We start from the raw sequence: 26,751 nt of genomic DNA on the forward strand, positions 1-26,751 counted from the left end.
GAACCTTTATATCTTATGTCGCCAGCGTTATTGGCACAAGAAGTTCAGCAACACGCCTCATGCGTGACGTTGCTTTTCTTTACGGAGACTATTTCATCCATGTGTTGTTGCTCTTTACATCTCCTGTTTCCCCTTACTGACAAAGAGTACAGGGAATCAATGAGGCCAGCACAGAAACTTCCTATACAAGGTGCTGGCAAAAACTCCCGCTGGTCCCTCACTAATGCATCTAAGCTATAAATTCCCATATGCCATGCAAGATTCCTGATATCCTCTTGCTCCTCATACGACTGAATTAGTACACGATTTTCCCATGATGGAGGATATCTCTCAAACCCCAGGGCTTCCTAGCCAGGCGCTTGCGGAAGACACTGCTACCATCAATCATAGAAGCAGGAGTGGCGCCCAGGCCACTATTGCCTATGGGAACGACTAGCAGGCCATGGAGGCCAGCAGCGGGAGGAGGGCCCCCCCGCAACTCCGACTTCCCCATTGTTCGATACGCAGAATGCCTCTTCTAAGAACGCGTGTTCTTCTATCTCATTCCGCTTGTGTATACAACGGACTGTATCCGTACGATGCTTTCGTATATCCCTTACTCCGACGAACACTCCTATCCACTTCTCATCGGATCAAAGAGGATGAACTCGCAGAGCTCGATCCTGAAACGCATCTCCCTCCCTATTCTTCGCACCTAGAGGATGAATCTACCGAATAAAACCGAGGAGGCGCTGGAAGCCACTTCCAACCCCCTTTTGTAGGGGAAGGCATGTTTCCGCGCCACTTCACTAAGGGTCATACAAGCCAAACCATAATGGACATGATCAGGGCGCTTAATGACAGGCTCTAGCATGCTGAGGATGTTATTCAGCCTCTAATCGCTGAAATCCAGGAGCAGGAAGCTAAGCTGCAGGACCAGGGCACGGGGATTCTACGCCAACTGAATCGCCATGCAGCTCTGGGGAACTTCTTCAATCCAGATCTGAACGACATCTTGGATTTTGTCTCTCAGCTGCGCCCGCACAAGTAAGTCTCCGGCAGAGCTCCCTCCAAAAGTAGCCGGGCTGACAATAATAGTAGCGGCGCCTCAAACAACCAGCAGCCACCCAACCAGCCGCTCCCCCGCTGGATGGAGCCCTACTTACCAACGCCCGAGATCCCAACGACAACAGGAGACGATGTTGGGTGGGCTGCCCACAAGGCAAGATTCTGCATCCGAGGGACAGATACTACAGGCGGTGGGTGTGCGATAAGCATGGGAATGAGGAGATATTCAATACTAATATGATGGCGAACCCAGGGAAGCCGGAGAGGAGTTGGGCTTGGACCTATGCTTGAATGGGTTGTCGATGGGGGTGGTGACAGGTAGGTAGCTGGCTGGAAGATCTTCGTTGTGGAAGTTTGTAGGTATTGGAATGTCTTAGACGACTTCGGTTGTAGTGTCTCAAACAGGTCTCATACTCTGATACAACTAGCTTGCCCCATCTATAAAATTAGTTCATAGCGGGGACTCTAACCCTCCCCTAACCACCGACCCCAGCCAGCCAACGAACCATGTGCCACATCCACACCACACTATCCTCTCCCTGCCCACCCTCTCACCACCACCATATATTAACATGTACCTTCCGCACCGGCTCGGACCTCAATGCTGCGCTCTCTTCGAGCACCACCTCTTGCACGAACCTAGAAGCACTTTTCTAAAAAGGCCATCTTACCCTTGCTCTCACCAAACATCACAGCAAAGCCCTAACTTCAGCTCTGCCTAGTTCTCCCCCAACTGTGGCAACTTCAACTTCGTCAATTCCGACCTCATCCGTTTTCATGGTGCAGTCCTTCGAGGAGAACAAGACCCAGAAAAAGCGCGCCAGGCTGGAGCAAGGCGAGCTTTCGGATTCATCAGGCTTTCGTACGGAGGACGCAGAAACGGGGCATAGGAGGCCGAAACGCGTACGACGCGCTCTGCGCTCCGTCAAACTGCTCGCACTTTACGAAAGGGCAAGAGAAAGCAGTGCTTCTACATGCCGCCAGACAAGCAAGCGAGTACGGAGAAGCGAATGGGACGGGCTGAGCGAAACGGAACCATGAGAGAATAGGAAGGTCTGCATGGCAGGGGAATTACCGTGGTCTCAATTTAGCTGGTATCTCATCTAGATAGATAATGCCACCTACTACGGCTTTCCCTCTTACACTATTAACAAGCGCCCGTCCATCCATGCATCCATTCACTCCTGATCCATCCCCACGAGCGCGCCTCAGACGGCAAGCTAAAAGAATGTGGGCCAAGCCGCCACGCCGCTCTCCTAGAATGCCAGAATGAACGAGCAAAGCGCCAGAAAAAAAAAAACGCTCAAAGGAAAACTTAAACTCCGGGGTATAGGATACTATCTCCTACCAGGAACCAACGCCGACGGAGGATACATGACCCTAGGATATGAAGAAATGCCAGACTGTGACGCGATGCTGCTGCAGACTGATATGTATAAAGAGGAAGGGTGGACTGGGGTTGGCAAACGGAGGTAGGCCAGACCGATCTAGAAGGGTATAGGAATGGGAAAAGCGAATATCTGAGAGCGACAACACAGTCAACCATCAACAAGCGTCGCACTCGTGAGATTATCGTCGCCATCGTGCAAGCGTTCGACGCCAATGCCATTTGTCGTCAGTCGCGTCTTATCCTCTCCAACGGGATTTCTCGTCCAAGCTGGACTTCCGCCCGCCCATCTGGCTGGTTCGCCCGTTGCCATAGGTAGTCATGCCAGATCTGCTCTTCCGGCCCTCGTCAATGCTTCCCAGTCTGCTGCTGCTGCGGTGTCCAGGCGTTGCCACGCTGGGTATGCTGGAGCCGCTAACGGTGCGTTGCTTGGGCGTTGGCAGCATGCTGCTACGGCGGCTGTTCATTGCGCTAGAAGGCCTCGTTGCTCGACGCGCGATCGGGCTCTCTTCGCTTTCATCTTCCTCCACGATCTGGACACGGCGAGTGGAGGCTGGTGTGCTCACTGAAACGGATGAGCCGGGCGTCGACTGCGTAAGCGCCTTTGCTCTAGCTGGAGTGGAGGGAGATTGCATCGGACTTGCTAAAGGACGTCTAGCCTTAGGTTGCTGAGCTGGTGTCGTGGACGAGGGTCGCCCACCTGGAGGTGGCGAGAGTGCAGTGGTACGAGCGAGGGGGCTACGAACGGGAATGGCGGAGTGGCTTGATACGCTCCTGAGCGATCTGACCGGGGTTGGAGGGACTTTGCGGTGCGGAGATGGTGTTGTTAGGGTAAGAGGCTTGAAGTTGTGTCCAACAACCGTATCGCGCATATTGGTGCTTCCGTTCCAGCGGGGCTTAGCAGAAGCCGTGTCAGAGCCAGGGGTCGATGAGCGGGCCGAACGCGTTGGGGTACTGGTCATTGCACGAGGAGGATTTGCAGAGGAAACCGTCTCTAAACGAGATGCTGTCAACGGTTTGCGAGACACAGTGCTGGTAGCTGTAGGTAGACTCGAGTATCGGCGATTAGCCGGAATAGACGGCTTGGAGCTCGAGGCGCTCGGTTGCCGTGCCTTCTTCCCCACAGGAGTGATGGTGCCATGATCACTGCTCTTGCGGCTTATGATAATGCTCGACGCTGGGGAACTGTTCGGCGTGTCGAGAGTTGAGCCGGCCAGTGACGCCTCGGTGCGAGCGGATAGTACTGTCGAGACGGAGTCGCGAAGTTTGCGAGTGGACGTAACCTCTTCTAGGAGTACATCCATTTCCTTGGTTTCTGTTTCGAGGTCTGACACCTTTTGCCGAACATCTTGCTGGATCCTAAGAATCTCGCCGTTGACCGTGGACCGGTGTTTCATCTCAATGTCAATCAATTCCAGCACACGCTTCATTGAGGGCGGGTAGTGCTCCCGCTTGTCCTTGTATGTGGAGATGCGCGAACTCAGCTTTTCATCGTCCCCTTCATCGATTGCTTGCCGCAATCGTTGTATGCTCTTCATCAGCGAGTCATACATGGCTATGGCCTTGCTGCCGGCTTGTCGGAAGCTGTGGACCCATTTGTCTTCACCGAGTTCTTCCCTCAAGGCATCTGCGTCTGCCTCGAGTTTCTTTTCCATCTTCTCAAGTTGATCTTTCCTTCTCATCAGCTCATCACACGCGGACGGGAACATGTTGCTTGCGCGGATATGGAAGGACGACAGTCGCATAGGAAGGAAGTCGAGGGAGGCACGTAGGGGCTGTAGTTTGGCGAAGAGGGCGAGTAGTCTAGAGTTCTCCTGCTCGATCTGAGGAATGGGCGAGACGGGCGACATGACGGAGAGCGCCGGGGGCATGCTGAAACGGTTGGACTGCAGTCTAGCTTGCTGGCGGGGGGTCTCTTCGACGATGGTCTCTAGCTCCGCAATGTCAAACTTTTCCGCGCTCTCGGCGACAGAGTCGCTGATAGCGCGGTGCCGTCTCTCCTCCATCTCGAACACGTGCCGGCTCAGGTTCTCGATTTCCAGACCGATCTCTCCTAGCACGATGTTCCACAGCTCTTCCCATTCCATGGCGATCTCCACCTGCGACTTGATGCCCTTCAGTGTCTGCTTGATCTTTGACCAACTGCCGACCACATCCTCCATCTGTGTAACGAGCGTTGTCAGGTCTCGGGTGGGGAGTGTCGCAATGTCCGGGCGCGCCTGCAGGTCCTCAATAGCAGTGATGTAAACATTGACCAGGCCCTCGAACTTGCCAATTGCAGCGTCGACCTCGGCCAGGCCCTCTCGTCCGGCAGCGGCAGCCCACTCGACGTCGTCCTCGGCATCGAGCCCGTTGAGGACCTCGGCGGCCTTGGCCATCCATAGCTTGATGCTGTTGGCGGCGCTGTGCAACGCCCGACCGGCGGCCGTCGAGGAGGGCAGGGCAGAGATTTCGGACGACAGCGACTCGGGAGGGGGCAGCTTGATGGAGGTCAGCTGCAGGATCTGGTTGGTGAAGCTGGCGCGCGAGAGGGTGTAGATGGAGTTGGCGCGCGAGAAGTGGCGGCGCTGGAAGTAGGCCTCGACGTCGATGGCATTGTCGGCATCCAGCACCGACACCTCTTCGGCGGGCGGCGTGTCCTTGGGCGGCGGGGTCGGGGGCCGGGCCAGCTCGGGCGTGGTGGTGGTGGTGGTGGTGGTAGTAGTGTCGCTCTCGGCGATGGTCTGGCTGAGGCTCTTCGTCTTGGTGAGGTCGGGCAGGCGGTACTTTTGCGTGTCCTCGCCCAGCGTGTCGCCGGCCTCGGAGTCGGAGGGCAGGACCTTGTCGCTCGTGCTCACGAAGCTGCTGCGGTCGCTCTCGAAGCCGGGCGGCGGGCTGTGGTCCATGGCCAGCGCCGGCACGCTCTCGCCGGTGAGCTGGGGAATCAGCGGCGTGGCGGCCTGGCTGGCGGTGCCGCTCCAGGCAGTGCCGCGGCGCTCGATGCGGACGGTGCGGTCGCGGTGGAAGTCGTCGAGCTCGCGGATCTTGCTCTCGGAGATGCGGCCAATCTGCGACGAGGCCGGATTGCGGCTGGTGTCCTGGTTCTGGTTCAGGAACTTCATGCGGGCCAGCAGGCCGGGCGAGACGTTGCGGGCGAGCTTGCGGCCGCTGTCGAGCGCGGTGCGTTCGGGGCGCGGCGGCGAGGTAGAGGAGGCGGCGGCGGCGGTGGTGCGTAGGGAGGCCGGCGAGGCGGGTGGTGCGAGCTGGAGCTGCTGGAGGACTGGCCGTGTCGACGAGGCAGGCGTGGAGGGCGCGCTCGCTGCGGGGGTCGGAGCCAACGGCGTCGCGAGCGGACCGTTCATCGGGACATTCTAGGTCGTGAGGGTGCGAGAGGCTCCAGGCAGAGTGTGCTCGGCGGTCTGCAGCGGTTGGGGGGTGAATGCACGATGTCGCGCCGCGTCGAGACTGCCCAGGTGTTCCGCGCCGGCTGGAGTTCACAGCAGAGGCGCGTCGCCTAAATTCTATCACACCGCGGCCGCTGGTATCAACAACAACAACAACAACAACAACAAAGCTAGCACGCTGCTGAGCAACAGGCAGAACAGAAAACGCCGTTATCGTCACTTGCAGGACCACGGCAGGCGAGGACACTCTGCTCGCAGCGCCGGGTCGTGCTGGCACCGCCGTTTCCCCCAGCTAGAACAGGTGGCGTCTCGCCAGTCAATGCGCTGTGCACCCGCGCCCCTGGAGAGATCAAACGGGAAATTGCCAGCCCATCCTGGCTTCCAGAAGGCTTTGTCATTCTGTCTCAAACGCCTGGGCAGCCCTGAACCCCGACCGTGGTGGACGTGATTGCAATCTGTATTGAGACTCGGTAGCTACAAAGGTACACCATCGTGCTATATAGGATGCAAATTGAGCCATGTCGAAGAAGAGGGGTATCTAGGTCGCCTGCCATGGCTGCCGACGAGGCCACAAAGGAAAGGGAATGCACTGATATGCTACGCTATCCAATCCAACCACCAAGGAAGAGAATCGTGAACTGTCGGATGCGTCGTGTACAAATTAGGCAAGGTGCTAGAGGGGGCTAACATGGACAGAGAAGAAAATACAAATGAGATGGTATCCCAGCCGTAGACCGGAGTCGGCTTGTTGAAGAAATTCTGACCTCCCAAGTAGTGAGCGCTCATCTAAGGCCGCACAATCCAAGTTACGAAGCTTCGTAGTTGGGGTCAATCTGAAGCGTCGGCGTCTTGGAAATATTCTTTGCTTCTCTCCACTCCTTGATGATCTCCTCTCGCACGCCCTGGCACCACTTCAACAGGGCCGCGTCGAATTTCCTCCACGCGGCAGCATCCGTGCCGTGGACAACGCCCATGACGTCGACGTCCAGCTTGATATCCCACCGTAGCTCGGCAGCCTTGGCCCAGAACCGCAGATTCTCAGCGCATCTGTACGGCTTCGCCGTATCGGTGTGGTATTGCTTGATCTCTTCGAACTGGCGCCGCGACTTCTTGACCAGCGCGTTGTGGAGGCAGACTAACCGCAGCCCGTTCTGCAGCGCTTTTAAAAACGGTGTTGGAAGCTCCGCCTTCTCCGGGTCCGTCCACTCGGGCAAAGCTTCAGCGCTGCCGTCGAACGACTTCAGAAACAGCAGCTCCCTCTCCCTCTCTTTGCCGGTCCAGTCGCCCTCTCGCCACGACCAGCTTTCTCTCTCCTCCTGCTCTAACCGCTCCTTCTCTTCCTCCGTGTCCAGGAGCTTGCCAATGCCCTCAACCCAGCTTTTGATGCTCGCTGTCTCGGACGGCTGCACCCCGTTTGCAAAGTTGCGTATCGCGAGCCGCTTGAGCACCTCAAGCACATCGAAGAGCTCTTTTCTTATCTCGCGTTCCGATTTGATGGCGTAGAGGCGCTGGGGTTCTTCGTGTGCCGTGTAGTAGTTCTTGGCAGCCCTGATGGCTAACGTGGCCACGTCCAGCAGGTTCAAGCCTTGAATCTGGTGCCAGCCTGGCGCGTCGGCCGACTGTCGGATTGCGTCAACGCTTACTGTACCATCCATGATGTCGCTGGTATGCTCTCCGGCCGTAGAATGGGTAAAGCTCTTCTCGAGCTCTCGCAAGTGCTTCGTAGCTTCCTCAAGTGATTCGCGCAGTTCGCGGCGGAGGATGGCCATATCGGGTGGCGGAGGGACGTATACGGGAGTGTTCTTGTACGTGCTGACAGTAGGCGGGAGCATCATCGGCTCGTTCTCCTCCCAGTTCATGGAGCCTGTCTCATCCACAGGTGACTCAACAAGCCCCTCTCCCAGCTGGTCTACGGCTCCGTCTGAGCTCGATATGGACAGCATGGACATGTCGCCTTCTACTTCAGAGAGTAGTCGCTCGGAGCCGCTGGCCGTCCGGGACCCCTTTCGGGACTTCGCAACGCGACCTGTGGCCGAGTCGAGGAGGCCGGTCCGGGCGAAGTAGTATTGTAGATGGGCGATAGTCCCGAGGTTCATTACGCTGTCCCTGTTCTTCGCAGATTGGGAGAACTGAGTCCCTTCCGGCCGCATGTATCCTCTCCTCCTGCCAGGTATACCACTATCCGAGAGCCGAGAGCTCGCGGAGCGGCCAGAGACCGACGACACCGATGAAGCCGTTGAGACGGATCGGTCGAGCTGCGGCACGGCGTTCAAGGCGAGCGACGGAGAGACCCAGGGCTCCGGCGAGGAAGCCCGCTCGGGCGGAGGGGAGGGCGTCGTGTCCATGGAGGGCCGATAGGGGCTGTCGTGCGAGCGAGAGGGAGAGCGCTGGTGCAGGTCAAGAGCGAACGGCGGGCTTCCGCTCAGCAAACGGGCTTCCGTTCACTGTCAGATCAAGCTGAGAGCTGCTTATCGCGGTCCATGGGGAGGCGTGGTGTTGTTGCTGAGGTGGCCTGCGGGCACAGGAGATTGGTGTATGTAATTACCCTAAGGGTTTCAGAAGCGACGCGAGCAAAACAACGCGCCTCATCCGCTAGTGCTCCCGGGCAAATCGCTTGCTCACCGGACAACACTGCGTCCTGCGTGCAGCGTGCACTCGGCAATATGGGCTTTCTGAAGGCGAGACCGCATCTGCCTCAGAGTGCATTATTCACTGCCTGCGTACGTGCACCGCGATGGCGCCGCTCAGGGTCGAGCCCCGCAGCCTCAGGTTAGCCAGGGGTCCGCTGCTTAGCGCGTTGCCGTGTGGCGCGGCGTAGGGCTGTCACGATGACGTCGCGGACCTGCGTCTTTGGGAGCCATGCATTCGTCGAGGTCCACAAGGGAACCTCGGGAGCCTTGAGTAGTTATTTGCAACCCGCCCACAGCGCAAGCCCCTAGTTCAATGAAGCGATTCTTCTCGAACACAGTGAGGATGGCCGCCAAGCGAGCATGTCCTGCTGTTCCTGCCTGCCACGGCAAAGCTAATATACGTAGATTTCCTACAAAATCGAGGGAGAGGTCCAGGGTGAGTGGCTCTGCCTGAAGGCCTCCAGCTGGCAATACTGACATGCGCAGGTGTCAACTTCAGGTATTGAGCATGCTCCAGCTCGTGCATGTGCCACTGCTTCGCGAACTGATGGATTGATTCAAGGCACTTCGCAAGCAAGCAAGCCAAGGAGGCCGGCGTAACTGGATACGTGACCAACGCGTCCGATGGCACGGTACGAGCTGTGGCGCCCAGATTGCGGCCGTAAGACTGACTCTAGCCAGGTCCAGGGCGAAGCCCAGGGGAGCCACGAGGCTATCAAGGAGTTCGTGCAGCATCTGAACAAGGGTCCACCGGCAGCCAACGTAACGGGCGTCGAGCATTCAGACGTCTCCACGCAGTCGGGGGAGAGCGGGTTCAACGTCAAGTGAGCGCTATGGCCTTGCGGAGGCGGCAACCATATGGTGGAGAGAGTTGCCTACCTGGGTAGCAGCGAAAGAAACATTTATCAAACTAGGTCATACCATGACTTCTGGATATTGAATTCCTCCGAGACGTGTTGAGATGTGAACAGAGCGAAGTATTCCAGGGCTAGCTCCGAGATATCTGCAGGCGCCGTAGAAAGCCGCTCGAGAGACGGCGATGTAGGATACGAAGGTGGGGGAAGCAGCGGACAAACTCTGTTTAGAGTTTTGTTTCATGGAGATATCTCATGATCCATTTCTCTCCGCAACTCTAGAAAGCGTCGTCGTCAGTGGCAGCCTTTCCGATATGGGATAGAGGAGTGAGGCTGAATTGACCTGAAGAAGTGAGATATGTACTGTACTATCTCAGACCGTCGAATCACCGCTAAAGGGGGTAAGGATCACCATTCTTGCCAGTCTGGCTGTCTTCTCTCAGATGTCGGAATCCGTGGGTATGGAGAAGGTGCAGAGGTCCAGCTCAGTCCATGCAGGTAGGGCCCACGTAAGCGTCTGAAACCTTCTCGCTCACACCACCGGGGCTCATCAAACGGCGTCGGCGACACGTTTGACGGTTACTACTCCAGGAAGTCCCATCGCCAGCCAGAGGCTACGGAAGGACCGACACGTTGGAATCGGCGACGTTGAGGGTGGGACTTTTCAGCCCTACGGTTATACAGAGGCGACCCAGGTGGTGGCGCGGCGTGGGGCGTGGGCGCACGAGTCACCGACGAACCGATCACCGAGAGCCCGACGAAGAACTTTCGGAGCGCCCAGGAGCGCAACAGGGGCGGCAACGCCGCCTCCACTCCACGCCGCTCTTCCTCTTCTCTCCTCTCAGCAGCAACAATAATGGGCGGCTCTGCGGACACGCTCAAAATACGGTTCCAAGGCTTTTTCTGCAACGCCCCGGTGCTTGTCGGGGCGGCTCTACAGCGACCTCGCGTAGGCATCCCGATCCGGTCGCGGATGCTTGGCATGCGGCACCCGGGACATTTTCGTCCAGCTGGCCTGCGCAGCCGCCTCAAAACTCTCCATGCACGAGACCCGCGCAGGCCTTTCTTTGGCGACTTTTGACAAATCCAGTACCTCGCAGTAGCCTCGTTTGGTAATCAATACGACACCGCCTTCATGGGAATTGCTCCCCTCTATCGCCGCTAGCGTCGCGGTAGGGCCTGAACACAACTCTAGCTCCCTGGATGACTGTGACAGGTCCCGAACGGTTCTCGATGCCAGGGAGAGTCATTCTTGTCGCCGACGACGCCCTTGGATCATATAAAGCCCCATTGTTGCCTCAGCTGCTTACCCTGCACTCACCTCCACAGACTCACTTCTTCCACTCCCAGTCTTGTCTGATACTGATATCGGCACTCTACTCTACTCCCAATGATCTCTACCAGAGCAGCATCGTGTGGCTCAATTGCTTCCAAGCGGGCATCTGCCCAGCTTATCAAGGCCTTCGGTGGCTCGAGCCTGTCTAGCGTTGGACTGCGGCCCAGCTTCGTCGTCGTCCACCAGCTCCAGTTGACCCCTCCCACTAGCCAGCGGCACTTCTCCACCTCTCCTGCCAGCTCGAAGATCACCGAATACTTCCCCGAGAAGGAGACGGCGAGGGTCCGCAGGACACCAGCAGCATGGCCGCACCCAGGTACGCCTTGCATAACAACGTCGTTGTCACGCACTAACACAACCACAGTGTACTCCGAGGACGAGATGGCGGCCGTGGTTGTGGCCCATCGAGATGCGAAGACAATGTCCGATAAGGTCGCGCTGGCCGCTGTAAAGGTCTTACGATGGGGCATGGACAAAGGTATCTTTCGCCCTTCTTTTTACGCCAGCGCATCCGCTAACCTGTACCCTCGCAGCTACCGGCTACAAGCATGAGAAGGCGGTGGCCCTGCACGCGAAGGACCCGGAAGCGGCGCAGAAGAAGTATGCCATGAACGAGGACAAGTACCTGATTCGCAACCTCTTCCTTGAGAGCGTCGCCGGCGTTCCTGGCATGGTTGCTGGCATGATCCGGCACCTGAACTCGATGCGGCGGATGAAGAGGGACAACGGATGGTGAGCATAGCAATGTTTTGCAAATCGTGAGCATTTGCTAACGCGAACAAGGATCGAGAGTTTGCTCGAGGAGAGCTATAACGAGCGAATGCACCTCCTCACTTTTATGAAGATGGCCGAACCGGGATGGTTCATGCGTCTCATGGTGCTCGGTGCTCAGGGCGTCTGGTGCAACGCACTGTTCTTCGCCTACCTCGTCAGTCCGCGTACCGTGCACCGCTTTGTCGGGTACCTTGAAGAAGAAGCTGTTATCACGTACACGCGACAGATCAAGGACCTCGACGCCGGTCGGCTACCGGTGTGGGAGAAGCTGCAGGCTCCGCAGATTGCTATTGACTACTGGCGAATGCCGGAAGGCCATCGAAACATGCGGGACCTGCTTCTGTACAGTACGTCTGCTCACCCTGTCCTTGGAATAGCTGCTGACGACAACAGTCCGCGCCGACGAGGCGAAGCACCGAGAGGTCAACCACACTCTGGGGAACCTCAACCAGAAAGAGGACCCCAACCCCTACACTAGCGTGTACAAGGACGACACGAAGCCCCATCCCTCCAAGGGCCTGCTGTTCCAGCGACCTACCGGCTGGGAACGCAGCGACATCATCTAAAAGTCCCCTCTTTCCTTTGGTGCTTTCGGAGCGGGAGCGCAATGCTCATTCTCCACTCTCTCGAGTTTTGCATCAGCACGGCGTTGGTCAGGCGTTGAAGCAGCTTTTTTTTTTCTCGCAAAATTTGATACCCGTTCTCGGTGGGATCCAAGGGTGAGAAGCAGAACGGGTAATGTACTTTGGTAGTACCTATAGACGTGGGCCCCCGAGGGCATGAGTCGGTGGCGGCGGATGGGATTTGTCCGTTGATTCACGCCGACTCCCTCGATCGATATCAGACATGTTACACAGCCTTTGGACCCCGCACCCAGTGCTTTGGAGCGGAAATTTGCGCGAGCGCGCAGGAGCTTCAGCGCAGCGTCTCAAGAACTACCGGACTGTTCGCTTGTAGCACCGTGGCGGCGCTTTGTGCGGATCTGGGAATAACAGCGGGTTGCAATACGGCGCCTCGTTCACGGCGGGCGAAGGACTCGGCTGCTGGGCTCCGCACGAGATGGGAGCCGCCGACTACGCGTGATATTTCGAATCCTACAAAGGAGAGCCGCCGCTGTTCATGGCGGAAAGGCGATAGCGGTACGAGAGCCCGTCTCCTCACCCCCGCACAAGCTCGCTTGCCCCACCCAACCCGCTAACGCCAGCCTCCCTCCAGATTCCCCTCAACTGCCTCTGCACCCCACATCCGATTCATCCACAGTACCTCTCGGTGCCGCTGCTTAAAATGGCCGACCAAGGCGGCACGCGGACAAGCAGCCTCCAAACGTCAGCGCCACTAACCCCGCAGCGCGCTAGGCCATAGCTTCCCGCGCTGCCTGCAGCTCCAGGAGCTTCCATCCCAGCATCAAGGTTGAGCTGTAGCACAGCATAGAGTAGCTGGCACGCCCATCTGCTTCCCTTTCTGCCTTCTCAACGCCGGCCGCATTCATCCTGCCCCTTCCCCACGCGCGATTCGCCTCGTCCCCGCGCTGCTTTCCCCCCCCCTCGCCGGGACCTTGCCCGAGCACCCGCGCGCTCTGATGCAGGTGAGAAGCTTGAGCTCCGGCCGCTGACGTATCTGTCGACCGCAGCAGAGCTAGCTCTACGGGTCCGCAGCTCTCGGTGCGTTTAGGGTGGAGAAGCACCCCCAGCAGATCCTCCCCTTCTCCGCATTCACCTATACGCCTACTGCAGCGCTAATCCCAGCGCGACCCTTTATCCAAGACCATACGCCTGGAGCGCGACCACCCTCATCCGCATCTCTGGGCCAATGAGCAGTGGCGTCCATGTTCGATTGCGTTTCGCGGCGCAGGCCCGAGCGCGCACCCTCCATTGCGGATCCGCAGCTGCGACAGTTAATTCGAACGGGCACCATTCCACACATGTGCCCTCAGGGCATTGGCCTCCACGCTTCCGCTAGCCGCTAGCTTCATTAAGCGCTTCGATGAGCATGGTTCAGGCAGGACAAGTACAGATCCCCTCCTTGGATGTATGCAGCTTCTGGGATCCGGCACCAATGCTGACGGAAAGCTCAGTTCGAGCCAGCCTCAGGTGATGGAGCTCCCTGGGCCCGAGGACCCCATAGGTGCGGGGTCTGAAGGGTTTAAGAAGCTGGTAGCCGCAATCAATTGGTTTCACACCCAGTTGAACTTGATTCTCCTGCGGCGGTACAGCTCAATTCACTGAAGCCCTACCTCGCCTATCAGCTACCCACCCATCCCCATTCAACATGACGGTTCCAGACGAGGTGGGCTTGACAAACCTTCGCGCAGCCTGGAGTGCTTCAGCAGCTAATCTAACTTCAGGTTGATATCATTGTCTGCGGTGGAGGGTCGTGCGGGTAAGTTTTCGCCATGCCCAAGGAACGCAGCTGCTAACCAAAGCTCAGATGCGTCGTCGCTGGACGACTGGCGAACTTGGACCACAACCTCCAGGTCCTCTTGATTGAGGGCGGGGAGAACAACCTGAACAACCCATGGTAAGCTCCAATTCCTCACCGCAACCTTCCGTCAGCTTACAAGTGAAGGGTTTTCCGTCCGGGTATCTACCCTCGGAATATGAAATTGGACAGCAAGACTGCTTCGTTCTACTACTCGCGACCTTCGGAATGGCTTGATGGACGACGAGCCGTGGTGCCCTGCGCCCACATTCTGGGAGGCGGGTCCTCTATTAATTTCATGGTATGCTCATTGCAATTGGCCCCGTCTAGCGTCTCTCTAACGGTAGCCAAGATGTACACTCGTGCTTCCGCTTCGGACTATGATGACTTCCAGGCGAAGGGCTGGACCACCAAGGAATTGATTCCGTTGATGAAGAAGCATGAGACCTACCAGGTAGGGCATTGTGATTAAGCCTCACAGGAAACTCAACTGACCCTGGCTCACAGCGTTCCTGCAACAACCGCGACATTCACGGATTTGAGGGTCCCATCAAGGTCTCGTTCGGCAACTACACGTACCCGATCAAGGAGGATTTCCTGCGCGCCTCCGAGTCCCAGGGTATTCCCACGACCGACGACCTCCAGGACTTGGTTACCGGACATGGTGCTGAGCACTGGCTGAAGTGGATCAACAGGGACACTGGAAGGCGGTCTGACAGCGCACACGGCTACATCCACAGCACTCGTGCCGTGCACCAGAATCTGCACTTGGCGTGCAACACCAAGGTCGACAAGGTCATCATTGAGGGTGGCCGCGCCGTCGGCGTCAACACCGTCCCCACCAAGCCTCTTGCTCCCGGCAAGACGCAGAACAAGGTCTACAGGGCCCGGAAGCAGATCATCATCTCTGGTGGAACTCTGAGCTCACCGCTCATTCTCCAGCGATCTGGTATCGGTGACCCAGAGAAGCTCCGCAAGGCTGGCGTAAAGCCTCTTGTCGATCTTCCTGGTGTCGGCTTGAACTTCCAAGACCACTACTTGGTGAGCGGCCGCTTCTGCTTGCGTATTTGATCCGCCCGTTAACATACTGCAGACATTCTCTGTCTTCCGCGCCAAACCACATGTCGAGTCCTTTGACGATTTTGCCCGCGGCGACCCGAAGGTCCAGGAGCAGGTGTTCCAACAATGGAATATCAACGGCACCGGCCCGTTGGCCACGAACGGTATCGAGGCTGGTGTTAAGGTCAGGCCGACAGAGGAAGAACTGAAGCAGATGGACTCTTGGCCTTGCAAAGAGTTCAGGTCCGGCTGGGATAGCTACTTTAAGGAGAAGCCCGACAAGCCAGTCATGCACTACTGTAAGTTGTCCATTCTTATTGTCTAGAGCTATATGTTAATGCGTGCTTAGCCGTCATCGCTGGCTGGTTCGGTGACCACATGCTCATGCCTGCGGGCAAGTTCTTCACCATGTTCCACTTCTTGGAGTACCCGTTCTCGCGAGGATCGACCCACATCGTCTCGCCGAACCCCTACGAGGCCCCCGACTTCGATGCCGGCTTCATGAATGATAAGCGGGATATGGCGCCCATGGTCTGGGGCTATATCAAGTCCCGAGAAACTGCGCGAAGGATGGAGGCATATGCCGGAGAAGTCCAGGCTATGCACCCATTCTACTCCTACGACAGCCCCGCCAGGGCTAAGGATATGGATCTTGCTACCACGAACGCGGTATGTCCTCCCGCCATTACTTCCGTGATGACCACTGACAAGTCGTAGTATGCTCTACCCGGCAACGTCACCGCTGGTATCCAGCACGGGTCTTGGAGCATGCCCGTGGAGAAGGGTCGCGCCCCGGAGCCCAGCATGCTCAACTCCAACTCTCAGCCTCAGTACGAGGACCTCCAGTACTCCAACGAGGACATCAAGCACATCGAAGATTGGGTCAAGCGTGCGCCTCCCCTCTCATCCTTCTCCTACACTTTTCTAACATACAACAGGCCACGTTGAAACCACCTGGCACTCCCTCGGCACATGCTCGATGGCGCCCAAGGAAGGCAACTCGATCGTCAAGCACGGTGTGCTCGATGAGCGCCTGAGCGTCCACGGAGTTAAGGGCCTCAAGGTTGCTGACTTGTCGATCTGCCCAGACAACGTCGGCTGCAACACGTATTCGACCGCTCTCCTCATCGGCGAGAAGTGCGCTGTACTTACTGCTGAGGACCTGGGCTACTCTGGCGCTGCGCTCGACATGAAGGTCCCGCCGTACCATGCGCCGCGTGAAATCACCGGGCTTGCGAGGTTGTAAAAATGCTATGGAGAGATGGGAAAGTGGAAGATGCGAGAACGACAGATAGCACGGGGGGAGGAACTTTGGGTAGCAGCATGTGAGGGAGACCAATGGCGGTAATTTCGTCGCTTTTTCGTTCACTCACTTCCTTCATTACGACTGTATGATGGGATATCATGTCTGATGCTGGGTGCTCGTCTCCATACTACAACAATCACACAACAACAAAAGCTACACACAAAGAATCATGTATATACAGCCATGCGAACGAAAGGACAAATTGACGAGTCTCTGAGATGCCTCATCTCCATTATTCTGCGGGGCATTGCCTGCTAGCTGTGAACGACGCTGCTGTTTGCGGCTCCGCAAAGCAAACGCTTGCTTGCATGGACCCTGCGGATCCGCATCGTCTCGCCGCTGCTCGCGAGTCTTATCGTACGCACGCGGGGTGTCGTATGCAGGGAAGGAAGCACCAAGACGGATTGCTCATGATTCATTTATTATGCACGCGATCCTGCAGCTAACCTTTGTACTTCAGGGCCTTGCTGCAACGGCAATGGGCCCAATCCAGAATCGAACAGGTATATCCTGCCCTTTCGTGTACGCAGAGTGTGTTCACATTTTGCTCTTGCGCTTACACCGTCCACGAAGCGAACCTAAGCCACGGTACGTACCCTCACAACCTTTCCCTCACACCTCCCCTCCCCTCCCCCACCATATCATACAACGGCAAGCTGCCCTCAGTCTCCTTGAACGCCCTCTCCATAATCCGCAACCCCTCCCTAAGTTCCTCCTCCCTAATCGTAATCGGCGGCGCAATCCTAAACACGCCCGAGAAACTCCTCTGCGTGCCCAATTGCGCCCACAGCCCCAACTTGCTCATGCGCTCCCCAATGCGATCGCCCAGATCCAACCCCGGCGTCTTTTTTGCTCTGTCGGTGACGATTTCTATGCCGGCCATGAGTCCGCGGCCCCGCACGTCCCCAATACACCCATAACGCGATTGAAGGCGGCGCAGACCAGCTTGCAACATCTTGCCCAGGTCACGCGAGCGCTGCACGAGGTTATCGCGGACGACGATCTCGAGGACTTTGTCGCCAACGGCGGCGGGGAGGGGATCGTTGAGATGGGTGGTGTAGAGGGAGAAACCCTTTTCCTTGGCGAAATCGGCGATTTTGTTGCTGGTTACGATGGCGCTGAGGGGGATGCCGTTTCCGAGCGTTTTGCTGAGGGTCAGGATGTCTGGGACGAAGGTAGGGGAGTCGTGCTGGAAGGCGAACATGGAGCCTGCGCGCCCGATGGCGGTTTGGGCTTCGTCGACTATGATGAGCATGTTGCGAAGGTTGCATTCGTGGCGGAGGTGGGTGAGGTAGCCCTAGGGTAAGGATGCGATTAACAAATGCTTAGGATTTAGAAACTAGGTTAGCTTACGGGTGGGAGAGGATGCATGCCGCCTGAGGAGAGGATAGGTTCTAGGATTACGGCGGCGAGGGAGCCGCAGGATTGGCGGTCGATGAGGGAGAAGCCGTATTTAAGTTCGGTCTTCCAGTCGTAGGTTCCGTCTGGGTGGCGGAAGATGGAGCGGTAGGCGTTGGGGGCCGGGAGAGCGAAGTTGCCTGGCATATTCGGCCCGTATCCGCTCCTCCCTGAATGATACTGCGCGCCCATGGCTCCGGCAGTGACGCCGTGCCAACTCGCGCTCAGGCCGACAATTTCAAACTTGTTCGTGTAGAATTTGGCTAACCGGATCGCAGCCTCGTTGCTTTCTCCGCCCGTACTGAGGAACATGGCCTTGTCCAATCCAGGAGGTGTGAGGCTTGTCAGTCTCTTGGCTAGGGAGATCACGGGCGGTGTCAACATGGCGCTGAAGACGTGGTCGAGAGATGCAGCATGGTTCTTGATCACCTCCACAACCTCAGGGTTCCCGTGGCCGATCAAGCACGACATCTGCCCCGAAATCCAGTCCAGTAATCGGTGACCGGATGCAGTGTAGATATAGATGCCATTGGCGCGAGTGATAATTTCTGGGTGGAACTTGGCGCCATATGTTAACAAGGAGGAGGAAGCATCCTTCTGGAGTTGGTCTTCGTCGGCGTGGGCGTAGATGTTTGCCATTTGCGGCTAGCCAATCGATGTCGCTGAAAGGAGGGAACGCTGGAAGCAATTGCGTCCGTGGTTTAATTTCTTTTCGTACACGAGCAGCATTGCGACTTTATCTCAACAGACCCATCGGACACTGATAGTGGAGTGAGGGGCTTTCCGTCGGAATTCGGGCACCCGCGGAAAACCGTCGGAAGGCTCGCGCATCGAGTCGGAAACCACCTCAAGGCCCTGAAGTCCCTCTGAGTGCATACGAAATACGGTCCGGCGTCTAGTGCTTCGCGAGAGCCCCTCATATTGAGAAATTGGTCATGCCGGAAGGAGTGTCCCACAGGGCTTCCCACGAGAAATCGAAGGCGTTCGGATCTAGCAAATCGGAGAGGAGAAAGCTTGCATCGTCCAGTACAGAGCCGGGCTGCGCATAGTTGTTACTCTCGCTGACTGTTGTGACTTCGGTCTGAGGGGGCTGAGAGTCCCGCTTGGTCAGTGAGGCAATCTTCGAGACGGAATCGGAGCACCTCTCCAAGCAGTAGTTCGCAATATCCCAATCATAGTGGTCGCGAGCATGCTGAATGTGGGCAATGACACGCTCGAGTCGTGACACGGAAGCCTTTCGCACTTCGACATCCTGGGTCTCGACGGTGCAACGTAAGGACACCGTGACTGCGTGGACAAGGAGGTGGGTGGCGTACGGCAACCAGAAGTCTAGGAAATGATACTCTCCCAGATAGAGGACGAAGTCAAGGACTGCTTCTGACGCAGCGCGCAATTCGTCCAGGCGATTTCGTTCTAGGTCCGTATCTCCTTCGAGAATCGCCGAGCGGAGCGTGACGCGACAGAGAAGCAACCTCATTGAGAGGAAGCAGAACCAGAGGTTGCTGGTGCCAGTCTGATTCGGCAGCGGAACCCACTCTGGCAGCTGAGAGTCCAAATACTTCAAGTCATCCTTCAGTCGACTAACGGAGCGCGGGAGCGCGACACGGTCGGGGTTGATCTCATATACGAAAGGGAGGATCTCTCCGAGCAGCTCTGTCAAAGCACATAGATGAACAAAGCAAGTCACTGATTTCTTTTGCTCCACGGTTGCCTTGGGCGGAGTGAGAGCCTCCACGGTGGGCATCGGCACGTCGTAGAAACGCTTGCTAATGTGAGGGGTGGTGCCATATCCGATGCTGGACCAGTAGTCGGTGATGAGTAGACCCCACCACAAACGCAGGCGAATTGACTTCTCATGCTCAGTTATGTTCCAAGTGGAGCAGTCGCGATGAAGACCGAAGGTTTGAGCAAGGGAGACGGTACGGCCACACAGAGTGATGTTCCCCACGATGGAAACGGAGGGCCGCCCAACCTGGTCCAAGACTGATGACGATACCGTTGCCAAGCTAGGACTGAGGAAGTCTTCTTGCAGCGCAGAAATGGCGTTGTTCCACATGAAGTGTGAGTCGGGTCGTGGGTGCATCTTCAGCGTGTCCGATTTGTGCCAGTACGGCGACCCAATAGCGTACACAACGCACATGACGGAGTTTGGTATCTTATCCGTAGGTCCTTTCCGTAGCAGGGAACAAGTCTCCTCGTCGAGGAGTGGAAAATGCCAATGAACGTTCTTGAAGTAGAGTTCGATGACTTCTCGTTTAAAAGGGCCAATGATGTGCTCAATGATTTCCAACTGTTCTTTCCCAGCTCCTATCTCGGGACGGAGGCCTGTGCGGAAACGGGGGACAGTAAGGTAAACAATCGGATCATTGGTGTCGTCGGATAGTGTCTGATATGGTCCTGAACCCTGCGCGCTAACACTTCGATGTTGCGCGTTAATGTGCCGATTCAGGATATCGACGTCCTCCGCAACGTGAGGGGCGAGAATTATAGAGGCAGAGGGATGTTCGGGAGGTCTGTGCAGCACAGGTGCCGCATGGAGTCTGGCTGAGCTATCTCCATTCGCATTTCCGTTGCTGAGTCGGCGTCTTTTGGAAGGCTTGCCTTCTGCATTCTCCTCTGACGGCGATGAATTCGTCGAATGCTCAACGTACTGGCATTTGAGGCGCCTCTCCCGGCACGAAAGGCATGGCTCCCCGGGGATGTCGATATGGCACCGTATCTTTCGTGATCTGCACCGTATACACGCGGGTACTCTGTGAGAACGATATGGACGGCTTTGGATCGGCGCGTTGGCGGAGCTAGCCATCAATACGGGTGCGTATTGCCGGTAAGCCCCGGAAAGGCTGGGGCGATGGGGCTACCACCGAGTATCACGATGACTTGCTTGGACCAGACAGCGGCACTGGCGAGATGCATTAGAAATGTTGCTGATGGGTGATGAGGTTGGAGAGGATGATGAGTCGAGATGCCGCTAGCGTTGAAAAGTAGATGCCGACATGCCGATTACCTCGCTAGGATTTGCCATTGGAAGCGGCATGCTGGATCCACGAGATTGAATTGGGATGCGCGTTGTGAGGAGCTTCGCAGCCCTATTCTGAGCGCTCGGCGCGCAAAGGGCAGTCCGAATTATCTGACGCCGTAACTTACAAGGAACAAATGCGTCCCTGCAAAAGAAGCAAAGACCGAATGTTGATATATACATTGGTATTGGTATCATATTGCCGCCAGTAGACATTACTCGCGCGGAGCTCCTCGAGGGCACTCGGACGACTAGTCCTCCTCTTCTTCTTCCGTGAAATCAAAGCCAGTAAAGACCTTCGTTTCCCGTTCCTGCGGTGCAGGAGCCTCAACCCGCCGCGCAGCTTCAACCGGCTTCTTGGGCGAATCTGCGGGCTTTGGAGCCACTCGAGCGACCTGTACCACTGCCCCCACCTTCTTCTTCTCCTCTTCCGCGCGTCCTGCGATGTCGATTTGCGCGGGGTCGTTGCCTTGGTCACGCTCATGCTGGATCTGCATCAGGTTGCCTCGCCGAATCTTGTCGTTGTTGGGCCATGGGAACCAGGGCATCTGGCTATCATTGAGTTTCTTCAGCCATTCTGCCTCCTCGGCTGTGATGTCTTTCGGCTCCTCTCCTTGGCCTGGTGCGGTGTCCTTTGGTGGCTCTTGCGTAGCTGCGGATGCGCCAGCAGCATTCGCAGGGGTATTCGCCGCATGAGACGCTGCAGCGCTGGAGCCGCCGTCCTCTCCGTCGTTGTCCTGGCCTGCCTTTGGTGGGGGGACGCGCTCGCGGTACGTCGGCGGGACGGTGTACTTGGAGATGTTCTTTGCGTACTGGAGCAGTTCGTCGAAGGGGACCGGCCGCGAGTTCTCTGGGAAGGTGGTCGCGGGCGTCTCGAAGAGCTCGCGGCGCAGGCTGGCGAGGGTCGCAACCGAGGACCTCAGCTGCTCTTCGAGAGCTTCGGCTTCGGCGTGCAGGGCTTGGATGCGGTCACGGTTTGCCTGGTGTTGCGCGACTGGCGCAGATTAGCTCAGCGTTACGGGGGTTGGGCCAATTGACCACCTACGCTGGTCCAGCCGGCGGCCCAGCTCCTCGTCGGCGGCGATGAGGTCGGCTGCGGCCTGCGGCGAGGGGTTATAGGACGCGATCGAGTCGACGAGCGTGCCGAGTGCGGCCTCGACGCGCTGGAACTGCTCGTGCAGAACGGCGTCCATGACTGCGCGGCGGTGCGAACAAGCTTCCCCAAGCGCGAGCGCGGAGCAAGCGTCCAAGGGACCTTGGAAGCCACCTGGGCAGAAATGCGTGGGCACGTGATTGAGAACGGCAGCGCGAGGGCGGGAAGGATTTCGCTGGGGCTGCCAGCTGAGGGTAGGGCTAAAAGGGTTGCATGCGCTGGGCGCCAACTCCGCGGTGCTGGATGGTCAGCTTATTATAGGATGGCAGAGCGTCGCACCTTGGAAGGTTCCCAGGCAGCCGCACGGAGGCCTCGGGCGTTCGCAGGCGGGCTCAAACGACGTGCATTATGGCGAGCGGAAGGGCCGCTATAATTGACGCGACGGCCGAACGGTCACTCCGTTTAGCCTCTGAAACCGCTCCAGACCCGTCCGACATTTTCCTCGCTCGTGCGGCCGGCGCACCTGCTACTACTGCTGCTCCTACTGCTTCTCCTGCTTCTCCTGCTACTACTACTACCTTACTGCACCGCTGATTCACGCCTCTCTGTTCCCCCCCCCTCCCAGGCTCCAGCCGCGCTGCGCCCCGCCATACCCCGCCACAGCGCCTTCTGACCTCACTACCCTATCCTATCTCTATCCTCTCTGCAACCGCACGCCCGACCTTTGCCTGCCCGAAACCCCCTCCTCCTCGCGCACACACTCATCCCGAATTCGACGTCTCCAGTCGCGGACGTAGTCTCTGCTACAGCCATGGGTAAATCGTAAGTCGTGCCCTCTCCTTCGTCACCGGTTTCCTTTGCGGTCGCGCGCCGGCCGCGGCTTCAGGCCTGGTCCATATACACGCCTTCCCTTCACCTCGACGCAGCGCCAGGGTCGAGTGAAATGGATGCTCTTGCGGCTGCCCCTCGCCATGGCTTCGGCGCTCAAACACCATTCCGTCCGGATCGAGCCCACACTTGCGGTTCAACCCGACGCCGCCGTCATGCAAGCCGAAATCGACCGCCGCACCGACTACCGCGAACGCGTAGCCTCGCCGCCTCACATGCCGCTGGGCGCGCGCGAGGTGCCTCTGCTAGAGCACGAACATCCGCCGCTCAAGTTTGCGCGCCAGCACCACGTCGAGATACCCCACCATGACGACCCCGAATACGCGCGCTATCAGGCTATGCAGAAAGTCGCCCTCTCCAACGCTGTCAAGTCCTTTAAGCAGGAGCTTGCTGAGCGGAGCCCTGTGGAACACATTCAATTAGAGGACCAGAAGCTGATTGTGCGACACCGCAGCCAGAGCAAGCTTTCCCAGCAGGAGCTGGCCGACCTCCAGAAAGCGACCCACTTCGATAAAAAGGAACTGCAGCAATGGTACAAAGGTGCGGAGCGCGCATATGCGGCAGGGTGACTTGGGCTGAATACGCGCAGGCTTCCTGAAGGACTGCCCCTCCGGCATGCTCACCAAGGAGGAGTTCCAGAAGATCTACAAGCAGTTCTTCCCATTCGGCGACCCGTCGTCATTTGCCGACTACGTGTTTAACGTCTTCGATGCGGACAAATCCGGTACTATCGATTTCAAAGAGTTCATCTGCGCCCTGAGCGTCACCAGCCGGGGCAAGATGGAGGACAAGCTGGACTGGGCGTTCCAGCTATACGACATCGACGGCGACGGCAAGATCAGCTACGAGGAGATGCTGGCCATTGTGGAGGCCATATATAAGATGGTAGGCGGGCACAGCTAACGAACTGGTGCATGCGCTAATGCGGATAGGTCGGCTCCATGGTCAAGCTGCCCGAGGACGAAGACACGCCGGAGAAGCGCGTACGGAAGATCTTCCGGATGATGGACAAGGACGAGAACGGCAGCCTGGACATGGCCGAGTTCAAGGAGGGCTCCAAGCGCGACGAGACCATTGTGTCTGCTCTTTCTCTCTACGATGGCCTTGTGTAGGCGGATAGATACCACTAACCTCGGATCTTGTTTTCAGTAGGTGTTCACTGGCTTGCTTGATATCAACAGCGCATTGATCGGGTTTCCTTTTGTATGCTATTCGGCTGCGTGCATGTGGGCTGCGGAGGAGGTCTGAGGTCGCTTCGGCGTATGGGACATCGATTGAGATGTAAATAGGGATAGCGTGGCTGACGATGGGATTCGGGATTCGGGATGCGGGATGCGGGATTGCAATGAACAAATATCCTCGTTGACTATCCCTACCGGGATGCGTGCAGGTGCAGGCGGGTGATTGGCGCGTCCACGTGACCAGCTCAGCCACGCCGGGCTGTTTCTATCAGGGCTAGCGCGACTCAGGAACCAAAAGCTACGGACAGGTATAGCTTTACGACATTTGACATTTCTATCAGCCGACACCACCGTTCCAGAAATCACAGTCGACGCGAGGCACTCGCGCACAATCAGACTCGGCGAATACCTCCCGCCACATCAATACTCGGACTAGCCTTCGCCGCCGCCGCCTAACGGGCGCTCTGTAGGTGCCTTGCCGTCATCCTCCCTGGGAAGCTCGAGCTGACGCTCTCAACCACTGCGCAGCGCCCGTCGATATCCTCCCTCCCACTCCCCACGCATATCCGCATAGATTCCCGTCATGAGGCGCCTCGACATATCCGCTACTGGCGCTTTCCTCGCCTCCCTGCTCGCCCTCGCGCCCGCGCCGGCTTCCGCATTCTACTTTCCGGGCGTCGCGCCGACTTCATACAAGAAAGGCGACGCGGTACCGCTCTACGTCAACCACCTCACGCCCGCCGACTCGCAAAACGACCCCAAGCTACGCTCCGTCTTCTCCTTCGACTATTACCATCCGCCGTTCCACTTCTGCCAGCCTGAAGGCGGCCCCAAATACATCCGGGAAAGCTTGGGGAGCATATTGTTCGGCGACCGCATACAGACGAGTCCGTTTGAGCTGAAGATGGCGGTGAACGAGACGTGCAAAGCTCTGTGCGAGCCGCGAGAATATGCGCCGAGGGATGCGCTGTTCGTCAATAGCAGGATATACCAGGGGTACGACTTGAACTGGTTAATAGACGGGCTGCCGGCGGCGCAGCTGCTGAAAGATCCAAACTCAAATACGCCTTTTTACAGCCCTGGATTTGCACTGGGCCAGGTGGACGGAGAATACCCGCAGCTCAACAACCATTACGACATCGTGATCGATTATCACGAGGCCGGCCCGGACAACTACCGCGTCGTAGGTGTGCTTGTGGACCCCTACTCATACAGAGACTCCAAGTACATCGACAAGGGGCAGGCAGAATGCGGCAATGAGGAAAATGCAGTGGTTTTGGACGAGAACGGGAACATGTCGGTAACATTCACGTACAGCGTATACTGGCGCCTCAGCCCTACGCCGTTCGCGACGCGATGGGACAAGTATCTCCACGTCTATGACCCGAAGATACACTGGTTCTCCCTCATCAACTCTGCCGTCATTGTGGTCTTCTTGATAGGAATGGTTAGCACCATACTCGTGCGGACCCTGAAGAAGGACATTGCGAGGTACAACCGTCTAGACCAGCTCGCCTTAGACGACTTTGGGCCCAATGGCAACATTGAGGATGGCGTGCAAGAAGATTCGGGCTGGAAGCTTGTGCACGGTGACGTCTTCAGACCGCCGAAGAATCCCCTGTTCTTGGCCGTCCTGGTCGGCAACGGCGCCCAGCTATTCATGATGGCTGGCTTGACAATCGGTGGGTCGTTTTTATCTGCGAGCCCTCATATGCCGCTGACAGTTCTGTAGCATTCGCGCTCCTCGGTTTCCTATCCCCAAGCAACCGCGGCGCCCTCGGAACCGTCATCATCATCTTCTACACCCTCTTCGGCTTCATTGGTGGCTACGTCTCCTCGCGGATCTACAAATTCTTCCATGGCGAATCCTGGAAGCTCTGTTTCTTCTACACGCCCTTTGCGCTCCCCGGCCTCGTCTTCGCCACCTTCTTCCTGCTGAACCTCTTTGTCTGGGGTCGCGGCGCCTCCGGAGCCGTCCCCTTCACCACAATGCTGATCGTTGTCATTATCTGGTTCGTCATCAGTGTTCCGCTCAGTTTCGCCGGCTCCTGGGTCGGCTTTAGGCAACCCGTCGTCGAAGCACCAGTGCGCACCAACCAGATCCCCCGCCAGATCCCCCCGGCGGGCGGCTACCTGCGTCCCTTCCCCTCTATGGCACTTGCAGGCGTCCTTCCCTTCGGCGCCATCTTCGTCGAGCTCTACTTCATCATGAACTCGATCTGGTTCTCCAAGGTCTACTACATGTTCGGCTTCCTGTTCATCTGCTACGGGCTGATGATCATGACAAGTGCCGCCGTCACCGTCCTCATGATCTACTTCCTGCTCTGCGCCGAGAACTACCACTGGCAGTGGCGCAGCTTCTGCACGGCGGGCGCGAGCGCGTTTTATGTGTTTGCGAGCGCGCTGCTGTATTGGATGAAGGATGTGCATTTTTTGAGCTGGACGAGTGGGGTGGTGTATTTAGGGTATAGTGCGTTGCTAAGTTTGCTTTTTTTTGTGCTTACTGGTAAGTCTTGTCCTCGCTATGCCATGATGAGGTGCGGGTGGATGCTAATGAGTGAATAGGTACGATTGGCTTCTTTGCGAGCTGGTTGTTCGTTTTGAAGATTTATAAGTCCATCAAGGTGGACTGAGCGAGCTCCGGTCGAATGAGATATGCTTTCAATCTTTTGCCCCGTCGACATTTCTGGTTGGTGTATGTATGTTTGCCAATGCGCTCAAAAGGTTATTCGGCTTGTATAGCTTAGACGCGTAAGGAGTCGGATGGCGTTATTCACTTCTTCCCACTTTTGCAATCTTGATCGTCGTCATTTGGGTCGTGTGCATAGCGCATGGCGGGGACTTGATATCCAGGAAATCATTGAATCCGGAATTCAAACCGTAGGGCTTCGCATCAGGTAGTTCCGGGCTGGTGCGGTCAAAAAAAGAATGGGAAGTTTGTATAAACGCATATACTATGCTATGCTGTCCCGATGCTC

General features: G+C 57.2%; 10 protein-coding genes across 10 annotated transcripts; 5 read left to right on the forward strand and 5 right to left on the reverse strand.

Moving 5' to 3' along the window:
- Positions 1-2,253: 2,253 nt before the first annotated feature.
- On the reverse strand, positions 2,254-5,894 carry BU26DRAFT_525807 (KAR9-domain-containing protein). The gene has a single exon (XM_033830594.1). The coding sequence runs from the start codon at positions 5,773-5,775 to the stop codon at positions 2,674-2,676; it is 3,102 nt and encodes a 1,033-aa protein (XP_033675570.1). The 5' UTR covers positions 5,776-5,894; the 3' UTR covers positions 2,254-2,673.
- Positions 5,895-6,623: 729 nt separating this feature from the next.
- BU26DRAFT_535751 (uncharacterized protein) lies at positions 6,624-8,162 on the reverse strand (the record flags this gene model as incomplete). The annotated part of the gene is made up of 1 exon (XM_033831303.1): positions 6,624-8,162. The coding sequence occupies one exon, from the start codon at positions 8,160-8,162 to the stop codon at positions 6,624-6,626; it is 1,539 nt and encodes a 512-aa protein (XP_033675571.1).
- A 615-nt stretch (positions 8,163-8,777) lies between these two features.
- BU26DRAFT_525809 (Acylphosphatase) lies at positions 8,778-9,596 on the forward strand. Its single transcript, XM_033830595.1, has 5 exons — positions 8,778-8,805; positions 8,853-8,883; positions 8,934-8,946; positions 9,010-9,079; positions 9,129-9,596. Exons 1-5 carry the CDS (start codon positions 8,791-8,793, stop codon positions 9,273-9,275), a joined length of 276 nt encoding a protein of 91 aa, XP_033675572.1. The 5' UTR covers positions 8,778-8,790; the 3' UTR covers positions 9,276-9,596.
- Positions 9,597-10,691: 1,095 nt separating this feature from the next.
- On the forward strand, positions 10,692-11,977 carry BU26DRAFT_512043 (alternative oxidase; the record flags this gene model as incomplete). Its single annotated transcript, XM_033827349.1, has 5 exons — positions 10,692-10,953; positions 11,002-11,115; positions 11,171-11,369; positions 11,421-11,758; positions 11,805-11,977. The coding sequence occupies 5 exons, from the start codon at positions 10,692-10,694 to the stop codon at positions 11,975-11,977; spliced, it is 1,086 nt and encodes a 361-aa protein (XP_033675573.1).
- A 1,563-nt stretch (positions 11,978-13,540) lies between these two features.
- On the forward strand, positions 13,541-16,217 carry BU26DRAFT_202233 (GMC oxidoreductase). The gene is made up of 10 exons (XM_033820550.1): positions 13,541-13,697; positions 13,756-13,790; positions 13,839-13,928; positions 13,977-14,130; positions 14,182-14,283; positions 14,337-14,870; positions 14,923-15,187; positions 15,238-15,557; positions 15,606-15,777; positions 15,827-16,217. Exons 1-10 carry the CDS (start codon positions 13,680-13,682, stop codon positions 16,132-16,134), a joined length of 1,998 nt encoding a protein of 665 aa, XP_033675574.1. The 5' UTR covers positions 13,541-13,679; the 3' UTR covers positions 16,135-16,217.
- A 377-nt stretch (positions 16,218-16,594) lies between these two features.
- BU26DRAFT_202579 (uncharacterized protein) lies at positions 16,595-18,369 on the reverse strand. Its single transcript, XM_033820551.1, has 2 exons — positions 17,548-18,369; positions 16,595-17,491 (listed from the first exon to the last, which is right to left on the reverse strand). Exons 1-2 carry the CDS (start codon positions 18,229-18,231, stop codon positions 16,793-16,795), a joined length of 1,383 nt encoding a protein of 460 aa, XP_033675575.1. The 5' UTR covers positions 18,232-18,369; the 3' UTR covers positions 16,595-16,792.
- On the reverse strand, positions 18,370-20,543 carry BU26DRAFT_202618 (C6 transcription factor-like protein). The gene has a single exon (XM_033820552.1). It carries the CDS (start codon positions 20,396-20,398, stop codon positions 18,509-18,511), a length of 1,890 nt encoding a protein of 629 aa, XP_033675576.1. The 5' UTR covers positions 20,399-20,543; the 3' UTR covers positions 18,370-18,508.
- Position 20,544: 1 nt separating this feature from the next.
- Positions 20,545-21,804, reverse strand: BU26DRAFT_587088 (uncharacterized protein; the record flags this gene model as incomplete). The annotated part of the gene is made up of 2 exons (XM_033834674.1): positions 20,545-21,605; positions 21,657-21,804. The coding sequence occupies 2 exons, from the start codon at positions 21,802-21,804 to the stop codon at positions 20,863-20,865; spliced, it is 891 nt and encodes a 296-aa protein (XP_033675577.1). The 3' UTR covers positions 20,545-20,862.
- Positions 21,805-22,807: 1,003 nt separating this feature from the next.
- BU26DRAFT_535758 (EF-hand) lies at positions 22,808-23,704 on the forward strand (the record flags this gene model as incomplete). The annotated part of the gene is made up of 3 exons (XM_033831304.1): positions 22,808-23,132; positions 23,182-23,477; positions 23,525-23,704. 3 exons carry the CDS (start codon positions 22,808-22,810, stop codon positions 23,702-23,704), a joined length of 801 nt encoding a protein of 266 aa, XP_033675578.1.
- A 456-nt stretch (positions 23,705-24,160) lies between these two features.
- Positions 24,161-26,745, forward strand: BU26DRAFT_544851 (endosomal P24A protein-like protein). The gene is made up of 4 exons (XM_033831755.1): positions 24,161-24,239; positions 24,302-25,455; positions 25,506-26,279; positions 26,339-26,745. The coding sequence occupies exons 2-4, from the start codon at positions 24,357-24,359 to the stop codon at positions 26,404-26,406; spliced, it is 1,941 nt and encodes a 646-aa protein (XP_033675579.1). The 5' UTR covers positions 24,161-24,239; positions 24,302-24,356; the 3' UTR covers positions 26,407-26,745.
- Positions 26,746-26,751: the final 6 nt, after the last annotated feature.

Source organism: Trematosphaeria pertusa, assembly GCF_010094035.1.
Source record: "Trematosphaeria pertusa strain CBS 122368 unplaced genomic scaffold BU26scaffold_28, whole genome shotgun sequence".
Lineage (NCBI taxonomy): Eukaryota > Fungi > Ascomycota > Dothideomycetes > Pleosporales > Trematosphaeriaceae > Trematosphaeria > Trematosphaeria pertusa.

Bases quoted from the DNA above. Each gene is read 5' to 3' on its own strand.
- BU26DRAFT_525807 (XM_033830594.1), bottom strand. From the start codon at position 5,775: ATGAACGGTCCGCTCGCGACGCCGTTGGCTCCGACCCCCGCAGCGAGC.
- BU26DRAFT_525809 (XM_033830595.1), top strand. The intron at 9,080-9,128 runs GTACGAGCTGTG...GACTCTAGCCAG, and splicing joins CCAACGCGTCCGATGGCACG to GTCCAGGGCGAAGCCCAGGG.
- BU26DRAFT_202233 (XM_033820550.1), top strand. The intron at 14,131-14,181 runs GTATGCTCATTG...ACGGTAGCCAAG, and splicing joins GGTCCTCTATTAATTTCATG to ATGTACACTCGTGCTTCCGC. The intron at 15,188-15,237 runs GTAAGTTGTCCA...ATGCGTGCTTAG, and splicing joins CAAGCCAGTCATGCACTACT to CCGTCATCGCTGGCTGGTTC.
- BU26DRAFT_202579 (XM_033820551.1), bottom strand. From the start codon at position 18,231: ATGGCAAACATCTACGCCCACGCCGACGAAGACCAACTCCAGAAGGAT. The intron at 17,492-17,547 runs GTAAGCTAACCT...TCCTTACCCTAG, and splicing joins GCATGCATCCTCTCCCACCC to GGCTACCTCACCCACCTCCG.
- BU26DRAFT_202618 (XM_033820552.1), bottom strand. From the start codon at position 20,398: ATGGCTAGCTCCGCCAACGCGCCGATCCAAAGCCGTCCATATCGTTCT.
- BU26DRAFT_544851 (XM_033831755.1), top strand. From the start codon at position 24,357: ATGAGGCGCCTCGACATATCCGCTACTGGCGCTTTCCTCGCCTCCCTG. The intron at 25,456-25,505 runs GTGGGTCGTTTT...ACAGTTCTGTAG, and splicing joins GATGGCTGGCTTGACAATCG to CATTCGCGCTCCTCGGTTTC. The intron at 26,280-26,338 runs GTAAGTCTTGTC...ATGAGTGAATAG, and splicing joins GCTTTTTTTTGTGCTTACTG to GTACGATTGGCTTCTTTGCG.